Below are 21,933 nucleotides of genomic sequence, written 5' to 3' on the forward strand. Positions count from 1 at the left end.
AATTTATTATATATGAAATAATTTAAAAAAAGTACAAATCTGAAATTTAATTTTTGACTTCTGATTCTTTACAAAAATACTTTACTGATTCTGATAGAGAAATGGGTTAATTTAATATTTTATTGTAATTATTTTATAATAAATATTTATATAGAAAATATTTATGTTTAAATAGGTGAATTTGCTTATCTTGCTGTAAACCTAAATGCACAAAAAAAGTAAAGTCATAAAATAATATGAAAAAGCTATACACTTACACATACCACCACATGAAATTACCTTTATAATTTCCTAGCATATAAAGAATGTTAAGATATAGTTTTTAAATCATCATTTTTCTTTTTTTACCTATTTTCTCTAATTAATTAATCTGTTTATTTAAAAAATCAAGACAAGAAGCTTCAAGAGAAACAACTATAACTGGCCTCACCATTGTTTCATTTTTATTTTATTATTTATTTATTAATCTTTTACCAAAAATTAATAAAATCACTTTCTTCCAGTAAAAAGTACTCAATTCTTTTTTTATAAAAAGCAATACAAAGATTAGGAATGATCTAATAATTGGAATAATAATATGAAAATCATTAAGAAAGTACAAACAAAACCCTATAAGGCTTATTAAAGTATATTCTCTTGATGTTTATCATTGATTTTGTTTCCTCAGTGAATTTTAATTATTGTTTATGCAAATCCTGAAGTTTAACAAGTTTACTCCATCAATATGAAGCCCTTTACCTGCATTCTATATATTATTAATCATATAGTAAATAACCTGTTTTCAAATATTAAATTAAAAATAAGATAATAAAGCTAGTAAAGTTTAAGCACTTTTATTGATTTTAATGTCAATGTCTTCAGGAACACAGTTGCTTAATTAAATTTTTATTTTAAATGTTTGTTCTTTAACAGTTGTGTTCTGAAGATATTGGCATTAAAATCAATGAAATTACTTAAATTTAACTAACTTTGTTACTTTATTTTTCAGGCTTTAAATTAGAAACGAGTTATGTATTAAGTTTTATACTATTTATTACATCTATATGTTCAGATTAATTTTATATCAATATAAAACTCTAAAATATCTTGTGTGAAACTGCAGGATCTCATTTGTTAATCACTACAATCAATCTAATTATCAAAAGTATTTGTAGAAAAATATTCCAAATTTATAAAGTATGTTTATCAGATTAATTTTACATTTTAGTACATTAACCCCAAGATTTTTGAACAAAAAAAAAAAAAAAATACTTTATTTACAAAAGTATGTATTATAAAATTACTATAGAAAAATCCATACTATTTTCTTTACTACCTGCAGCTGTGGAACAGCTGTCGCTGCTGGTGGTAATGAAACCGAACCTGGCGGAGGTGGTCTTACTCCTTCAATTGTCATCTCTCTCATCATTAAAGAGTATCTCAAATAAGGCAGATTTTTCTGAATGTAAAAAAAATAATAATAATAAATTAGTACTCATGACAATTTTTAATTTCATTCTAAAAAATAATTTGTTAAAAAAATCAAATTACCTTTAAAAAGGGGACTAAACAAGGTTGAGGTGAAGAATTTAAAGCTTTTTGTAACTGATTAGTAAATTCTTCTGGCTGAATATCACCATCCTTTTAAAGTAAACAAAATAATTATATTAAAACAAGTCAGATAATGCTTACATATTACATTACACAACATTTTGTAAAAACCCTTGTTTTATTATATTATCCATTATCAGATGCAGCATATTTATAAAAATGAAGACTATAAGAGGTTTCACCATTTGGTATTTGCCGATTCCCAAATAATTCCTATTTGTACGCTTGGATTTGACACAATATACTGATAAGGAGTGGAAAGCAAAGAATACCAAATATCGGTCACTTGTAAATTATTTGGTATTGGCTAAATGTTTGCTCAGCTTTTGGCAAATACCAAACCTATAGAACCACTTTAAGAAATTCTTTAATAAAATTATGAATTAATTGTTATTAGACATCATAATATTGTCAAATTTTAAAGCTCTACATATGAAGTATTGTAATCAGGATCAACCCAAAAAATTGTGATATCACCCTACAGATATTTATGTCTACATCAAATGTTCTGAGAATATATATTTCTGCTCCTAGAAAGTTTACAATAATCTAATTTCTAATGTTAATATAGTAGCAAATAATTTATAGAAGCTTACTGTTGAAATAATTTAAAATGTTTTTTGTGAATTTATAAAAAAATACTGTATCAAGTTGTATGTGCAATTATTCCTGAATCAATCTAGTCAAAAAATATGCCTACAGAAAATTTAAATTGCTTTCAAAAGAGTGTAAAAATTCTTGCTGAGGAAAACAAAAGTGTTTTCATATTTTTAATTTACCTTTGCAGCACAGTCAAGATGCAATGTATTGTACATTCAACATCCATTTAATTAATTTTTGTTTTGAAGTATACATCCAAAATATAATTAAATATAAACTAAACACAAAACCAATCTGAAAATAAATTGTTTTTAGCCTTCAACATTTCCATAATCTTAGCATATCTTCACAAGTCACATTAAAAATTACAAATATTACAGACCTTAAATATTTGTGAAATTATTGATATAATTTTCATATATTAAAAATTTCAACTTACTTTGTCATGTTCAATAATTGTACTCTCTGCAATTTCTATTATTTTCCATCAACCTTTTAAATTTTAATTTAAATTTAGTTTAAACATTACTTTAAAAAAGATTTATCTCAAATTTATAAACAACATAATAGATTAACAGCCTCCAGTTTGGCAGCTATTATCCTATTCTATTTTCTTATAATTTAAAACTGGGTGTTGATAAATCTGAATGGTTTAAAAATATTTCTGGTGTTAAAAATATCAACTTATTTACAGATATTTCTGAATATGGATAACTTTAAAGTCTTATAAATGCCTAATAATTTTGTGATCTAAGTATTATTTTCATTGATAAAATAAGTTGTTATTGGTGATTCTTACAAATCAAATCTCCACTCATGAGTGACTCCATAGGTCAAACACTGATCATTGTACATTAGTAATAGTTTGAACAGAAAACAAGACATTGCTCATCTCAAAAAATTTTTATCAATGTTAAAGATTGCCTTCTTTAAACATTTTGCATACAGTGCTCAGTGTTCTTACGTATCGTACAAAATATTCATAAGCATTTGACACAAATTTTAACCAATTTAGAATAATATTTGTAATTAAAGTAATTAACAATTTCTGGTATGAATGTAAAATTATGATCTTATTTTACTTTAATTTTAAAACACTCCTACCTTCAAATATTTTCATTTGTAGAAAAATATCCAAAAGGTGACAAATTTTTACTGTAAGTGAAAATTATAAACATTGTTCACAATTTATTTCCCTCAATTCATTTCACGTTATCTCATGTAGTTATACGCAAGCCAGTTTAAATGTTTCTATTCCATGAGAATGTTATTCATCAATAAATACAGTCTGTTAATTAATACTTTTATTATTGTTTTAGTGGTTAATGAATTAAATAGGGTATCCATAAGTCCAGACCCATAGGAATTTCTCCTATTACTATTTCTTTCATTACAAGAAAACCCCGACTATAAAGGAACAAATTCAGGTTATTCTAATGGTAGTCACTGAGAAGTGGCCAGAGAATTCAACAGGATTCATCTAGACTGCAGACCAATCATGCATAGATGTGTTAGAGAGCTTATTGCTAAATTTAAGAAAACTGAGAGCACACATGACAGGCCTTGCAGTAGACTGCCAAAAACTGTTACAGACAAGGAAAGCAGTGCTGAAGTGTTGGCCCATTTCACACAGAGTCCACAGAACTCCCTTTGACGCATGATTCTGTGCAAGATTGTTCTGCAGTCTGGATGAAGCCTATTGAATTCTGTAACCACTTTTCAAAATTTTGGATACCTACCATCAAAATAACTTGAATTTGTTCCTCCACAGTCAATGATACGGTTTCCCTGTACAAAAGTAACAGTAATATGAAAAGCTCCCATGGGTCCAGATTCACAAAACACCCTGTATACAATCAAATACAGTCATGATAGAAATGAATATACAGGTATACCTCGTCTTATGTCAGTAATTGGTTCCAGGAGAGGCGACGTAAGTCGAATTTACTTGTGTATTTATGACGTAAGTCGAAACTACGACTTACGTCATAACTAAACGCCAATAATGGAGGAAACGCCAATAATGAGCACTTATAGACCGCTAAATAAGACAACACAGGAACACAGATGTTTTCATGTTTTGTTCTCTAGGATTTATGATGATTATATTAACATTTACTGTAAATATACATATTTTAATATGATTTTATGTGCTTTTAATGCTTTTCTAGTGATATTACGACTTCAATGTTTGTGGCGGACGAATTTAAAGTCGAATAAACTGATTTAAACTTGATTTTTATTTTTCCATATACTTTTTTGACAAACGACATATAATCAGGAACGACGTAACTCAAGAGCGACGTAACTCGAGGTATACATGTAATCTGTATTTAATATCTTATCAAACAAAAATGTTCTTCTTTACGGTATTTAAATCACTTTACATAAATGTTATAAATATATTAATATGTGATGTTATAAGCAATGAAATATTGAAATATTAATCAAAATGACATTTGATTATTTTTGCTATTGACTGCAACTCACTAGCATAAATATTGATTAAGATATGAGTATTTATAATAAAACAGTGAAATAATCCAGCATTAAAAATGTGACATCTGACACAGGGGATAAGAGACTTTTGAATTCTTTGGCACAAGAAGAATTAAATTATTAATTCCAGCTAAAAAAGTTGTTAATATAATAACTTTCCAGCTGGGATTAACACTGCAGTTAAAATCTTCAGGTTATTGCTTATGTTTGAATATGAACTATTGAAATCACAAAATGAATGAATGAATTTTGAAAAAATCCTCATTGTAGGAACATTTAATGATACTAACAAATAGATAAATTATTCACACAACTTATCATCGACAGTTAAAGAGAAATCAACAAATTATGTGATCAAAAAGTTTTAGAATTAAAATAAAAGATTTACAATACTGTAATATTATATTTCACATAAAATTAATATGCAAGCCATTATCTGTAATGTAAGTAAGTAATTTGCATAAAATTAAAAAATTCTAATTTAGAACAAGTATAGACTTCACGATAGATTATTGTCAGTAGAATCTGTTTCTGCCAACATTTATGTAATTTTCACTAAAAAAAATCTGTAAAACTCTAATTTCTCATAGAGTTAATGAAATATATATACAGTAGAGCATCGTTTATCCGAAAGCTGATCAACCGAAACGTTGGTTAACCGAAAGCTTTCCAGTCAGACTGTGTCATGCTGAATCAAATGTTTTTGATACTAGATTAACGTCTAAAGTATAATTTTTTTGTTTTTATATTTTTCAATATATTTATTTTGTTTGTACAAAATAAAGAAATAATTTTTAACAATACAATAGCCTCGATTATTATTATAAAAATTTTCGTTAGGCTTAAAATCGATGAAAATTCAACACAAAGTGATACGCAACGGAGAAAAATTTCAACATCGGATAAGTTAACATATATTTTCGTACATAATCGGTTATCCAAAAAATCAGTCATCTGAACAACCCCAGTCCCCAATTTATTCGGATAAACGATGCTCTACTGTGTGTGTATGTATGTATGTATGTATGTATGTATGTATGTATATATACATACATACACACACTCCAAAGTCCAATGTTGTAATACTAAATCAAATTATTGCTGCAATTAATTGAGCTATTTTTTTGCTACAAATTACTTAAAATCTAATTATTAATAATGTACCTCTAACACCAAATTACTTAACATCTAATTATTAATAATATAAAAAACAAAGCCCAATTAATTACAGTGATCATTGGTTTAGAGTTAATGAAACTTTATGTCTAAAGACAGCTTAAAACATTCCTATTTAATTTACTTCACAATATCTATATGCAATGTCTTTGTATGACAAACCCATTGATATTGTGTATGTTATAAAAAATTACATATCCAGCCATAATTATTCCTATTATAGATAGCTAACTGCATTTCAGATCAAATTTAACAGAGGTGAGTGGCAAAAGGCAATGCCCAGTCCATATTTACTATGATAATTTATGATATTTGAATCCAGATATTAATATACAAATACAAAATCTGAAGATTTTTTAGACACTACTGAGGCTAGTAATTAGACTAATTAAATGAATTAAGTAATTTGTCTAAGGATAGACAGTTAGGTTATCATCTTGTATTAAATTTAATAATTAAAAAATAAATGTTCATTAAATTAAATAATTTAAAAGTTTCTGGATGAAAAGAGTGACCTAGAGTTTGGCTTGAATCTACATTCCACATACCATACTTTACCTGGACATGTGTCCAAACTTCACTTCCAGCCCTAAATTAAATCCATACAACCATTTAATCAAAATTTATTTCTGATTATTAAACTTTTAACAGTATGACAGCTTAACCACCAACCTTTAGGCCATATTATCCAACAATTAAGTATTTGTATAATCAATATCAGGCTTGTTATATAAATCTAAAATGTTGAAATTGTCAAAAAGTTTTTATTACTATTCTTCTATACCAAAAACAGAAAGTATGAATTAAATTTATTGATTTTAATAATATGGTCAGCTAATTTCTTTCTCCAATTTCCTCAAACATGTACAGTTATCTACTTTCTTGGATATCAAGAGGTTTAACTCAAGGTTTTCATCTTGATCTCTAAAAAAGCAAATTGCTGTACATATTTAATAATATGATAATGTAACATAACATCAGATTTTTTAAAATAAAATTAATTTCATAAAATATTTCTACAGATCACTTCGTGACATATCCAGGCAAGTATATATTAGAAAGAAGTTGATCCAGTTATGTAAATAGTTAAATAGCATAATTTTTTATACTTTTGAAGAACTTTAACTGCTGTATTGCAGATGAAGCCAGTACAGGGCTTAAAGCAGTCATGGCAATAAAAAAAAGTGAGAAAAGAGAGTTCAGACTGAAAAAAAGCTAAAAAAGCTAATAGTGTTAAAATGAACGAAAACAGGCGTTATTAAAAAAACACACAAACGCACACATATTTTGTATCAATAACATTGCATATGATATTAGATTGATTATTAAGTGGACTGATAAGATTAAATATGAAAATAGTTAAGCTGAGTTTATACTCCAGAAAAGTGACCGGCAAGACTGCATTAAGCCAGAACAGGCCCGCATTAAGTTTTCATGTGCCCCGTACAGAATTCCCACCGTTACACAGCAGAGCAAATGGAATAGTAACATAACTACCAGAATGTGTTTCCATATAAACGTGCCAAATTTCAAATGCCATTTATTTCAAGGTACATTTTTTGATTTCTTCATAAAAAAAATGTAATTAAAGAAAAAAAAAAAAACAACTTCTGGCAGAATCAGGGGGTTGCATGTTCATTATATAGCAGGGGTGGGCAAGCAAAAGTGGGAGCCAAAATGTAGGTTTTGCAAAATGCATGGGAGCCGCAGTTCTGTACTTTTCTATTCTGTACTGCAGTTCTATATTTTATAATAAAATCCAGGTACAGAACAAGTATTGAATTTTTTTAATAAACATATTTTCACAAAATTGTGGAAATAAAACTGTAAAAATAATAATAAAAAGCAGAAATTAACACTTTCAGCAAGAGCCACATAAAATTCAAAAAGAGCCGCATGTAGCTCTTGGAGTCTCATTTGCCCATGTCTGTTATATAGCAATACCACTAGTAATTGTGACCCAATCATTTATTTGGTAATTTTATCAATATTTTTTAAATGATTAAAAATAAAATTACAGCATTCATTACTGGTAATACTAGTCTCCAAATCTATTCCCCTGAATACAATAAAACAATTTGCTAGTCATTCGACCCACAACTGACAGAGAAGAGAGTTTATGAAAACAATGTAATTAAACATTTAGCAGTTTGTTGTCCTTCACAGTGGGGAACCGGCAGAGTCTATTATACAAAGCTTTCTACTACCCTCAAGTTGAAAAATAATACAATCCCATGAAATTTAACAAATCTGACATTAATAAGTAAATGATGAAATTATTTACAGAGAGTTGATATTTGATAAGTTTAGTTTTTTGCTCTTATAGATCAAATTACAGAAATTATAAATAAAAAATCTCATTTTTTAAAAATTAAAATCATAAAATTTCGCTTACAAAAGATCAAGATGGAACGCACGCTTTTCATTTTTATAAATCGCTTTGTTTTATTAGACACAGATATTATTCCTATATAGATTTATTAATTATAATAAACATACATTATGTATAAAATTACATTAAAATAACACTGTAATTAATGTCTGAAATGAAAAAGTAATTGAATCGAGTCTAGCCTCCATATTAATTAATGTGTTGTTATGGGGGGCCTAGTAGAAGCTGTAATTTTCTGGGGAGGGGCACCAAGTTAACTGCGTGGGGGCCGGGCTGTAATTTTCTGGGGAGGGGCACCAGGTTAACTGGGGGGGGGTGCCCACCCATGCCCTTTCCTGGCTACGCCCATGTTAACGCGCCACAGTAATTAATTGATCACGTTGCATCAAATTAAATAATTTATAAAAATTAAAATAATAAATACATTTATAAAATAATTGGCTGTATCTGTTCGCAATGATAATGTAAAACACATTGTACTTATAGTTTAGCATTTCTGATATTTAATTTATTTTTGAATTTTAAAATATAAGAAAAACAATTTTTTAAATAAAGTTTTATGCATTTATATCTGCAACTTTAGATAATACAAAGATATAAGAATCCATCAAAAAAGTTAATTAATAATAATTAAAATCAAGAAAAAATATGTTTCTTTCGAGGTAAGGAAACTTGTAAAAAGTCAGGTACACGATCACATGATGCCCGTCTCCCCACTTTGCGTAACCAAATGGTCGAGGTTGAAATAAAACCCCAGCAGAAGTAAAAACAAACATCGGCGCATGTATAAAACAATAAACTTGAACGGGAGCGAAGATGAGACATGACACCATGTAATTTATGCTAATTACTTTCTAATATTAAAATATTAAAATCTTCAATAAATTATAATTAAATTAATTTTTTGACTGAATTTGACTAGAAGCATATCGAAAAGCTAGATTAAAGTGAAAATAGCGGTTTTTCGACGCTAAATATTTACAAATTAATTTTTTAATTTGGTGCCGGATTGACTGCAGCTGTTCGAATGCGCACGTGCATGAAGAGTTTTATAGTTTGTCGAAATGGAAAATGAAGGACACAATTAGAATGCAGAAAACCATGGTGCATGCCAAATATATAAGCACCCACTTAAAACCAAACTTTTGTCTTTGTCTAAAGATTGTCTCTACAGAAGTTATTAATATTTAGGATATTAGTTTAAAATCTTGTATTTCCTGACACGAGATTCGCTCGATCTTTAATTTTACAGAGTGCTAGAAAGATACAAGCTTTGAAACGAGTGTCCTACAACGTTTTATTTAATAACAACAGTAGAAATCAAATTTATTATCACTCAACAATTATTTTTTTGGTTTTTCTACGGTAGTCAAAAACGAGTAAATGTCATCATTTAAGCTAAAGAATAGGAGGCGGTTGGGAAGAAGTTTGCTTAGCAACTTACTTCAGAAAGTATTGGGTTCTATACAATTTTCCATTGCTAAAACATGAGTTTCTACTGTTAGTATTAAATAAAATCCATTTCTTTCTTTTGTCCACTGCGCTTAAATAAATACAAATGCTAAAAATAATGCTGTATAAAAATCACTCTTAATGCCGAACTAGAAGTGTACTTGTCTTAATGCAGCGTGATTATATCGAAGCGCCACGGAGATCGGTATTTCACAAGGATACAAGCAAGGAGAACCCACGTGCAAATTCCTACAGCATGTGCAGAGTATCAAGCTTTGGGAAGCTCCTCGTTTTGTTAGTCTATATAAATGTAGTACACTACATGTGTATACGACAGTGCCTTATCATGTCGCACACGGTCCATAAGGCATACGGGGACGTGCCGGTCACTATTTCGCTCCTGAGCGTATTTACGAAAAAAAAAATTCACATGGGAAGTGAAAAAAGCTAAAAAAGTGAGTTTTTCTCTGAAAAAGCTAAAAAAGAGAGGAGCTATGAAAAAAAGCTAAAAAAGAGAGTCACTTTAAGCCCTGCCAGTATATAATTGACAAAACTGGAATTGATCATGTAGCAAAGAGCTGGTGCCTCACAAAAATACAATCCAATCTAATTAAACTTAATACAATACTTTTAAAAAGGATAAATATCTTAAATAAGAAAAATTTTAATGAGATTTGAAATATTTGTTATAGCAAATGCCAAAATTGATTTAAATTCAATATGCTATATTTAGAAAAATTATGCTAAGATTACTAACATGCATGAATGCTATATAAACACCTATTATAAAATAATCTCTGTTTAATTGAAGTAATTTTTTTCTTTCTTACTAATATGTCAAAGCTATATTTGCTCAATGTTTGCTGTGTAGTACAGTTTGCATAAAGAATTTTCTTGTCCAAGTAAAATTTATTTAAATAGAAAAAATTCTGATTTAATACTTTTAAATTCTGATTGAAAAAATGTTAAATGAGTAAATTATCTGATGAAACTTCCTGAAACTATAGTTCTTTTGTATAAAATCAGTTTAAACAAAAGCATATTAATTACCAAAATAAAACTGAATTTTCACGTGGAGAGAATTTTCAGACCAATTAAGTTTTTACATAAAAAACATTTGAAATGAAAACTTATTAAATAAAAGCTAATGTATTTATTATGTGTACATTTTGTAAATGATTAAACAAAAATTAGTCAATTTTATAAATGAAAATTATCAAAAATACATATATAATTGTATAATTTTAATATAGCGTTTTTGTTAACTCTTTCTACCCTGTGCACACTAAGAGAGCCTTTTTACCAAGCCCATTATGGATTTGGCCAGGCCCGCAATGGAGTAACCGTCAGGGAGAGACAGGGCTCAATGTATCTGAACAGACCACCTCCCGAAAAATTCCTGTGTGGCTATTCAACCCGTCCAGATTTGATCCCGGATCCCTGGAGCAGTATGCTGCCATCCTAACTGACCAGCAATTCAGCCAAAAACAAATATTTTTAGTCAATAACTATAATAAAAAGTCAACACTGTATTAACAAAATTTTTTTTTTTTTTTTTGCAAATATGAAACAGAGATGTCTTATAAACAATAAAAATGCATAAATACAAAGTTAATATAAAAAATATATAAGCATACTTTAAAACTGTTATCTTCAATTTATAAGTTTTTAACAGAAATTCTTTATCCAATTAATATTTATTTATTATAAGAAATTTCATAATGCATTTTTATATGTATTTTATTATAATTAAAATCAATTAAAGTGTGAAATAACAAATGCTTAAACATGAACAGTAAAACAAAAATATAATAATTTTACAACTTATGGTTTTCAAATAAAAATAAACTGTTTGATATTAGTCAAAAAAAGCTGCAAAATTACACAAATCAATAAAACTGATAAGTATAATGGCTTTAATGAAAAAACAATAAACTACAGTTTAATAATAATAATAAAAATAGAACCAATTTCCAATATTATTATTAAAGAGCATAAAAAATTATTTTCATTTAACTGTAGCTCAAAATTGCATGCCAGTTTGGAATTAAAGAAAGGAATTAATATAATTTCCTTGACAATTATTTTTGATTTATTGACTTTACTGCAACTTACATTATATTTTATGTTTATAAATCCAAACAATTTCATAAATGACTTTATAGCCTGTATTCATTTAAAAATTCCACAAATTAGTTAAAATTTAGAAGATAAATATACTGTATATCATAATATCTAATTGATGAAACAAGATATAAACAAAGTTATAAGATTTGTTTTCCTAAATCTTATTTGTCATGTTAAAACAATAAAATATGTCTAAAAAATAAAGAAATAAATTATATATTGTTCAGTATTTTAACTGAAATGTTTCCGGATAGATATACCTTTTACCTTTCAGAATTCAAGAAGAATGAATGTAAACCCATTCTTTTTATACCTTTTTAAAAAATATATATATTCATCAATGCAAAAAAAGTGAAGATACTCCTTTCTTTGATAAGAACTTATTGAACAGATATATAAATGATTCAATTTTAAGTGTCTAATTTCTCTAAACTTATGATTCTACTCAATCAATTTATCGTAACTAGATTAGAAATAATTCGGTTCAGTGTTAGTATTAAACATAATGATTTTATCTTATTTTAAAAAAGTAAAATTGAAACAAAAAAGTTTAAATTTTAATTGTTTAACTTACAATTAATCCTTGTATTAAATTCTTCACATTGGTCGCTACTTGTTCTGGTTGATCGCTGGCTAATTGAATTAAAGTAGACAGGAAATTTTTACATTTCTTTTTTGCAGTATTAGGTGACATCTAAAAAAATTAAATGAATTTTCTTTCTTTGTTTATTCTTATAATTAACATTTTACATTATTTGAAACATATAAATCTTAATTTATATGATAAATATGGAACAAATAATGCAGTAAGATGTAAGTTACATGGTACCCAAATGGAAAAATTTGTGTAACTTAAAAAATTAAACATTAATGTACCATTCAAAAATATATATTCATATATATATATAAATTACAGATATGTTAAATAATAATAAAATTAACAGCATAAACAACAACAGAAACTTTACACTAAAATAATTCTAAAATTTAAAACCATAAAAAGTTATTCTTCTTAGATGGAACTTATGTATAAATTGATAATAAATAGACCTTTTTGCATGTCTTCAGCAATTTCACTAAATACATACATCAAATGTTTTTGGCCTCATTATTATTACTGTTATTATTATTATATACTGTTTATTATCTATTTAAAAAAAAAAAAAAACTCAGTGTTTTCTCCAAACTGGTTTTAGCTGCTATCAACTAGCTAAATATTCCTCAAAATAGTTAAATAAAATAAAATTTAACATTTTTAACATTATCTGAAGTTAATACAAAAATCTACAGTAACAGCCAGCTAACATTGGAAACAGACTACCAATGGAACATTTTCAGATGTGACCAACTGATTTGATTATAACTTTGCGAGCTAATAGAGGATAGTTTTATCTGCAAACTTTGGAATATATAAGATATTTGAAGTTAAAAGTTAGTATTACACTCTAAATACAAGTCACCAAGTAGCAATTATCAGTGGGTGACAGATGGCCTAGTGGATTTTGTACAGTAATTGGGAGAAATTGCTTTCGTAACAAGGATTTGTGCCATAATGGAGGATTTAAATTCAATTTTTTTTTTCTGTTTTATAATACATAAAACCTGGTGTTTGTACACACCAGTTTTTGAGTTTATGATCAACAATTTCAAAATTAATGAAAATAACAATTTATAAATATTCCTCAATAGCCTAAGCAAATGTTTCAATGCCAAAAAAAGTAATTTCCTTAATATATAAACTGTAGAAAATTTGTCATACTTAACCTATGAAAAAAAAAGCATTTTTCTGCCAAAAAAATACATCATTTACCATCTCTTTAAACTCTTTATTTAGAAAAAGAAATATGAGTATTGGATATGAATTCCAAGTGAAACATGATCCCATGTTGAAATACATTTTTTCCAATTGCTACATGGACACCACTACACCATTTATCACTCACTGGAAATTGTTATTTGGGACCCATATTTAGAGTTTAATACCAACTTCAAATATCTTGTTTATTCCAAAAATTTGCAGGCAAAGCAGTTACCAAGGTTATCGTATAAGTATCCTCTACTAGCAAGCAAAGTTTTAACCCAATTAAGTTGGTCACATCTGAAAATGTTCTCTTGTAAAATTTTTTCCTGGAGATAATACTGATATCTTCCATTCATAAATATTCATAATTTTGCTTCAGTTTGCAATAAGACTACAGTAAAGAAATTATTTTGTCTTTCAGAAAGAAAGACAAAATAATTTCTTTACTGTAGTCTAATTGCAAAACAGCAAATGACCTCTTATAATTTCTTGATTCCTCATCTCAAGGAATGCACAGACAATCCCTTTACTTCTGATGATGTTAGTATATTTTATAAGTAAATGTTTTTTTTTTTTTTGCTCTTGAAAACAGTATTTCTGTGTACTCTTTTATAATAATTGATAAGTATTAATTAGCTAGACTCCAACCAAATGCCAAATTCTATCAGGCTAGATATGGATAAATACTAAATAAATTATACAATCAATTTGGCGCTAGAGGGAAGCCCTCTAGTGCCAAATTAATTGTATAATTTAATAAGAGATGGGGCCTAACCATCTCTTATTAAATTTAATAATTATAATATTTAATTAATTTAAATAATTTAGAACCACTGGAAGAAAAAATTGGCCCAGAGCGGAACTCGACCCAACAACTCTTGCTTACCGTGCAGATGCATTGACAGTTACACTATCTGGACCTCCAGTCCGATCTCCACATCAAGCACCTGGCATTGTAATAACTGTTGATAGTTATAACATTAGCTTATATATGCTGGAAGAGGAGATCTGACTAGAGGTCCGGATAGTGTAACTGGCAATGCATCTGCGCTGTAAGCAGGAGTTGTGGGTTTGAGTCCCTCTCAGGGCCGATTTTTTCTTCCAGTGGTTCTAAATTATTTAAATTAATTAATTAAATATTATAATTATTTAATTTAATAAGAGATGGAGCCTAATGCTTCTCTCTAGTGCCAAATTGGTTGTATAATTTATTTAGTATTTAGCCATATCTAGTCCGATAGAACTCAGCATTTGCTTGGAATCTAGCTTATAGTATATCAGGTCTAGCAATGTTGTTTATAAATATTAATTAATAAATATAAATTATTATTAATAAAAATCTGTAAATATTTTTAATCTAAAAATGCTTTCTTTTAATTACCAAAAAATTCTTAAAAGCTTTTAATAATATTTTCAAATTTATTCTAGAATTTACAGCGTAGAGCATATTTTTATTTATAAGCATCAAAAGAATTATTTATGTATGACCTATCTCATGCATTTGAGCATTGAACCAAATACATGTACAAAATATGAGTCACCAAGTAGAAATTATCAATGGGTGATAGATGGCCTAGTGGATTTTGTGCAGCAATCAGAACAAATTGCTTTTGTAACAAGAATTTGTGCCATAATGGGGATTCAATTAACACGTATAAAGATTTGGAAATTCAAATGGGAAAAAAAGACGAGGAGGAAAAGAGAAAAACTTCTCTCATTCTTCTGCTTCTTTACTCATTTATTAATCATCTAGTTTATGGTTTACTGAGTGTTCCAAATTGGAATGTTCCAAAAATAATAATAATTGCTGGAACATTTCAATTTGAAATACTTCATAAATCATTCAGTTTGAAAGTGTAAGAACCTGAAGTAGGCCCACAAACTACACCAAAAACATTTTTTGTTCTAATAAAGTATTGCCAGAAAATGTAAGGAAAATATGATATTTATTAATGTTAAGATAATAAATGAGTATTCAAAGGTGGAAGTTAAGACATTTCTTTACCGATTCTCATATAATTTATAGCCTGTTTAATATTTTGCAATTCTTGACTTTTAAGACAAACTCAATACATAAATTATGAGAAATACTTAAATTTTTTATACATCTTATAAAAATAATTATAATATTATCTGTAAATACCTTATCATAAAACAATTGGAGAGGTTCTAATAGAATTATTAAAAACAGAGCTCATTATTTTGCATGGAAATCATTTAGATTGCTATTCCTAACAATTTGCAAAAAAATAAAATAATGCAAATTTCAAAAAATCTATCATAAAACAGATAATTTCTCCACATATACACACCAAAATTTCAAAAATGTACACATAGAACAGCCAGAAAATCAGAGATATACCTCAAAACTTGATAGAAAGTTTTCCAAAGTAGTTAATTTGTAATAATTTTTTGTCATCTTACTATTACTGTTTTTTTTACAACAAACTAGTCATTAACTTCATTCAATAAGAAAATTACTGAATCCAAGTTACTGGTAAAAAGAAAAAAATATACAGTACAACATTCAATACTAGTTGTGTTAAAAGTATTGACATAAGAGGAAAAAAAAATCGACAAAGTTTTAGAAAAATTATTTTTTCACACTCTTTACTATTGGGTCCTTTGTAAGATTTGATATTTCAGAAAGATTTTTACAATTAGTGCAATTAACATTCACAATAAAGAAGTTATTATGAATAGTAATTGTCATTCTTCCTTTCTTGTAAAAATTCTTTATGCTCTTGAAAAACTGAATGCTAGACATGTACATAATAATTCTGTATTTGTTTGAATGGCACACTTAACATTACAATTATTATGCTAAAATATTTTAGTTCAGATTTGCTGCATTTCCTAAATGTAAATATTAAAACAGACAAATTAAGGATGAAAAGAATAGATATAGCCAACAAATTTCAATTATTTTGATGTAAGAAAAAAATTAATAATTTAATCCTTAATGAATTTCATTCTTAAAAGATTAAGTACAGTAATAAAAAAATGAGAAAAAGTACATTCAAAATCAAAAATTAATATTAATTAATATACCAAAAACTAAAGAAACAATAATTACAACAAATCCTCAATTTAACAAACTAATTGGGGAAAAAGGAGCTGCTACTGCCAAAAATCTGTTAAATTGAATTGTTTTTAAGAACATATATTAATAATGAACTTAAAATGTACCCTTTTAGCATGCTCTATTCACGAACAAAAATGTTTTAAATTTTTCCTATTGGACAGAGAATTTTGTCCATTAAATCAAAGATTTACTCGTAACAGTAACAAATCCAAATCACTGGTGTTTTAGAAATCAGCACAATCCTTTGTCAATTGAGCCAATTAAATTCATTAACTGCCAACAAATTTACATCTGGTTAATAAGCCTTTCTGACATGATTTAAATTTGTTTTAAGTTTTATATAAGCAAATATAAAAAAATATAAAAAATTCAAAACTTCCAAACTTATATGAAAAAAATAGATTTAAGACACAAAAAAATGTTTTGTTTATAATTTTTCTATACAAACAAATTATTAATATTTGTCATTTTATAACTTTTTTGAATTTTCATAATCATTGAAATTTCAATTAATTTATTTAAAATTTAGTATAAAAGTTTTAGCAAATTGTTCATAAGTTAAACTAATCATGAAAGTTTTATGTAATACAAAATTATAAACAATTTTTTTATACAAAATATGTTTTTTAATGGTTTTTTTTAAAAGACATTTTCAGTCCATATCAAATTACAAATAATTGAACAGAAAAAATCCTAAAACAGACAATACCAAATTACTACTTACTTCTATCCAATGTATTTATAGATGTTTTCTTTAAACAGAACTGTAATAGCTATTTTATTTCTGTTGTCATGTCATTGGTATAAAATAACTAATTAACCACTTAAAAATTTTGCAGGAAATATCACAACAGTAGAACATGACATAGAAAGTGTATATGTTAAATTAAGAGGGAAAAACTAACATTGAATGGAAATGAAGCTACATTCTATGATGATCCATAATATGCATCATTTTATATATATACACACTTCATTAGTTCTTCAATCCAGTACACTCATTTTCTCAAAAACTATTTTGTTATCCTAACACACATCCCTCAAGTAATAAATCTATGATTAGAACAGATTGCAGACAGATAATGCTCTATTAGAACATATATAAACATGTAATCACATTACATATGATATTGTCTTCTTTATATTAAAATTCAGTGAGTGTTTTCTGAATATTTTCTACATAACATTCATCAGCCTTTACTTCTTGATCTACACAATTTTTGTTACTGTTGTTTTTGATAATTGGATATTCTATCCAATTTTTTTTTACTAGATTTGTCATAATGGTTAGACACAGAAGACAACTCTTACTCCTTATAATATCCTTTATTAAAATCAAAATGCATTTCCAATAAAGGATATTATAAGGAGTAAAAGTTGTCTTCTGTGTCTAACTGTTGTGACAAATCTAGTAAAATAATTGGATAGACTAGCCAATCACCAAAAACAATAATGGATTCTACTAGATACGAAGCAAACAATAATAATACAATTTTTGTCATCATGTGTCCTTCCACTTAATAAGCACATTCAATACAACATGATGGCTTTCATAGATTCATTAATTAATTAAACTTATTCATTGTTCTTGAAAATTATTATGTATTTGTAGATATTTAATATCAAAGTTTTGCTAAAATATTGTACATGTTTTTTTCTTAAAAACTGAGAAAAGCATTCTCTCTTAATAACATTTCTATCAAGTAATCAAACAAAACAAAGACTGATAAGAAGTAACATAGACTTTGGTAATGCACAAGCTGATATCTCCTGATTAATTTTTTATGCATTACCAATTCCCATTATTATAGTATTAAGTCATTCTTTAAATTAAGTGTTGAGATAATTGAAAATGCCTTATAGCATAGTAAAAAGTTACGTACAAATAATTCAAACACTGATGATTGATCAAATTAACAAACAGAAATCAAGGCATATGTTATTGAAAATGTACTGAAAAATCATTTTAATGAAATATTACATTTAAATTTAAAATTTTGCTTATACATATACCAACTAGAATAAATTCTTATTAACATGTCAAAAATTTTTCAAATTAAAAAGAACATTGATTTTGTGCAAATACTTGGGGAGTGCACTATTATAAGAGCAAGAGAAAAAATGAAGACAATTTTCACTAAAATCAAGTTAACAAGACAGTCTATTCAGGTTTACTATCAATTTTCTGACATCTAATGATCTGGCATCTCTTAATCCAGACAAAATAACAAGAGGGCATTTAAAATGCCTACAACTACCAGACTAGTTCACTGAATAGTTATTACAAATGGTATTGTACTGTACATAGTTTAAGTTCACTTGGACTGTCTACATAAAATAGAAGAATTATCAACAATGTTAATTTCCTTATACCTGAATGAAGAAATCTTCTCTGGGTTGGATTTATTATTATTTTTTAAGGAACTTTTTTATTGTCAGTTAAATACTGATGTAAAGTCTCTTCTTATTCTGATTTTCAACAATACAAAACTATTGAAAATCAGGATAAGAGACTTTGTCAGATTATTATATGTTTCCATAAATTGAATGTGATTAATCAAAAAAAATTTTACATGAAACATTCTATACAAAATGTGATAATATTCAAATTCAAATGTAACATTATAAAATTGCAATGTATGTAAAAAAATATCAATAATAAAATGTAACATATGTAATGACAAAATATAACATAACAAAAAGTTATAAACTATGTATGCAATTTTCAGTAATACAACTGGAGATAGGCAATAAAAATTATATATTGTAACATACACATCAATAATTAGAGATGGTGGTGACAATATTTACATACAATAAAGATACCAATAAACCACATAAAATTACATATTATATATTAATTTTAATTTTTGGTTTATTTACTCCAGCATACTTCTTCAGTAAAAACAAAATTTACTAATAAACTATCTCAAAAATTTATTTTAAGGAACTTGAATGCTTTCTTGAAGTGAAATTCACTTCAAGAAAGCATAATTGCCTTATATTTTTGAAATTTGATTAAAGTTTGGAGAATTTTTATGAATAAACTCTAAAATAAAAAGTCTTGGAAATAAAACAATATACAATTTCCCTAAAATGCAATTTGGTTTAATTTATTACATAGTTTTATCCAATAAACTAAATTTTCAACTAAATCTTTACAGTTAATAGCTAATTAATCAGCAATTTAGCAGCAGGTGTATAAAAATATATCATTAAATCTTTTATGACAACAACAACAACAACAATTTTTTTTCAAAAGATCTTTTATATTCAGTAAATTCTCAATGCTGTGAATCTGTTTAAACTCTAAAAATAATTAATAAAATCTATTTTATCTTTAATCTAGTTTGACTTAATGTTTATTATTACCTGAGAAGAAGCATTCGCTGCTTGAACGTTTGCTGTTGTAGTTTGGATTGTAAGTGGCTGTGTGACATTACTATTTGTGACAGCTGAACCAGGTAACTGTAATTTAAAACAATATATTGAAATAATATCTTGGTTTTTTCAAATATAAAGACTATCATTAAATATTTGAAAATAGATAATTATACATATATTTTCCATAGTTTAGGTATGTATATTGAATAATACAAGTATATTAAATTTATAAAAAATTTATTTCACAAATTAAACTTTTTTGATTGAACATTTTATACAAGACTCTAATGTAAAAATTATGAAATTTTTACATTAGATACCACAAGCTCGTTAACAGATTGGTTAATCGTCACCGTCGCACAGCACGTATCTCCAACATCCGATCCCGTCTCGCCAATCAACCTGAAGATGAGTCACGGATCCCCGTCATGTATAATCCGTATGTGGCGACGTTATATAAGAAGATTACCCGCAAGCGTCGTATTAAGATCGCATACAGAAGACGTCCCACCATCTTGGACATACTCCGTAACGGGAAGGATCCCCGACCCCAACAGGCTTCCGGGCGTTTATTCCATTCCTCTTAAGGATCACAGGTTTGACAGAAACCTTGTTTATATCGGCTCAACCAAGAGATCTTTGGGGATCAGATTACGTGAGCACAATGCTGATATTCTGCATGAGAGAAATTCTACGGCACTCTCAACTTACGCCACCGATCCGGACATCGAAGCGGCCCTCAACCAAGCCAGGCTTATCATCGCATCGCCTCACCCTGAACATCTGAGGTGGTTGGAGGCTATCTCCATTTACAAACACAGCTGCACCGCCACCTGCATTAATTATAAAGAGGAACTCAATTTGTCCACCGCCTGGCAGACCCTCGATGAGGGTCTGCCAGGCGGTGGGCAAATCGCCATCTACTTGCACCGTATGCGCATGTCTGACCAGCTGCATCGTGAAGCATTCGATTTCAGTTTAAAAATAACTCGTTCTTTTATTTGATCTGTGTTCCTCGTTTTTTACCGTCTGAAGAAGAACTACAAAGTTCAAAAACGTTAACGGAAATTTTTTCGTTTTGCGTCTAACACCGGTAAAAGGTTCCAGAAAGTGTTATGAAATTTTGCACGAAAGACAAATAATAAAACCGATAAAGTTAATTGGTTAAAATATTTCCGTTAACTCTACTCGGTAAACCAAGTCATCGAGTTCTGCTTTCAAATCATATACTTTACCTTTTAGAAATCAATGACTAAAATAAAATTCTGCTGCCAGCCATTTAATTTAGAAATCAAATAGAAGATTACTATATTAAATAATTTCAGAATCTATGATTCTACCATCACAACCTTTAATATTTATCAAAATCAATACCACAAACAATGCCATAGTTTTAAAACACTAATTGAATTTAGAACTGTACATTACATGGTAATTGTCTCAACGGAGTTTAAGAGAATCTAGCATTTAAATTTTATTGTAGAAATAAAAATTATAGTAGAAATTGATTTCTGTAATTTATCAGAATTGCATTGATCATGATAAGACTTTCTCATATTCTTCAGGATATAATATTGACATGAATTTAAATAATATAGTTTCAAAGAGACATTTTATTCATAGATATAAATTCTATTTTGTATTCAAAAATGAACAAACAATTAAATTCCAAACAATTTTACAATACAAAATATTTAACAAAGAATAATTACTGCAGGTTACCAGATTCCTATTTCAGGCAATAATTACATTAGACTTTTATCATTGAGACACTAATTTGGACTAAAGGTTAGTAGTTTAGTCCATTTATCTTCAGTCAAAATTATT

General features: G+C 27.5%; 1 protein-coding gene across 1 annotated transcript in view; it reads right to left on the reverse strand.

Moving 5' to 3' along the window:
- LOC136974651 (transcription initiation factor TFIID subunit 4-like) overlaps nt 1-21,933 on the reverse strand; it is a 69,515-nt gene that overhangs the window by 12,816 nt on the left and 34,766 nt on the right. Inside the window, exons 3-6 of the mRNA XM_067269580.1 lie at nt 20,095-20,190; nt 12,411-12,530; nt 1,531-1,620; nt 1,301-1,438 (exon numbers count right to left, since the gene is read on the reverse strand). Coding sequence (XP_067125681.1) covers nt 1,301-1,438; nt 1,531-1,620; nt 12,411-12,530; nt 20,095-20,190 — 444 coding nt within the window. The remainder of the gene's footprint in view (nt 1-1,300; nt 1,439-1,530; nt 1,621-12,410; nt 12,531-20,094; nt 20,191-21,933) is intronic.

Source organism: Centruroides vittatus, unplaced genomic scaffold (genome assembly GCF_030686945.1).
Source record: "Centruroides vittatus isolate TY-2023 unplaced genomic scaffold, ASM3068694v2 contig_352, whole genome shotgun sequence".
NCBI lineage: Eukaryota > Metazoa > Arthropoda > Arachnida > Scorpiones > Buthidae > Centruroides > Centruroides vittatus.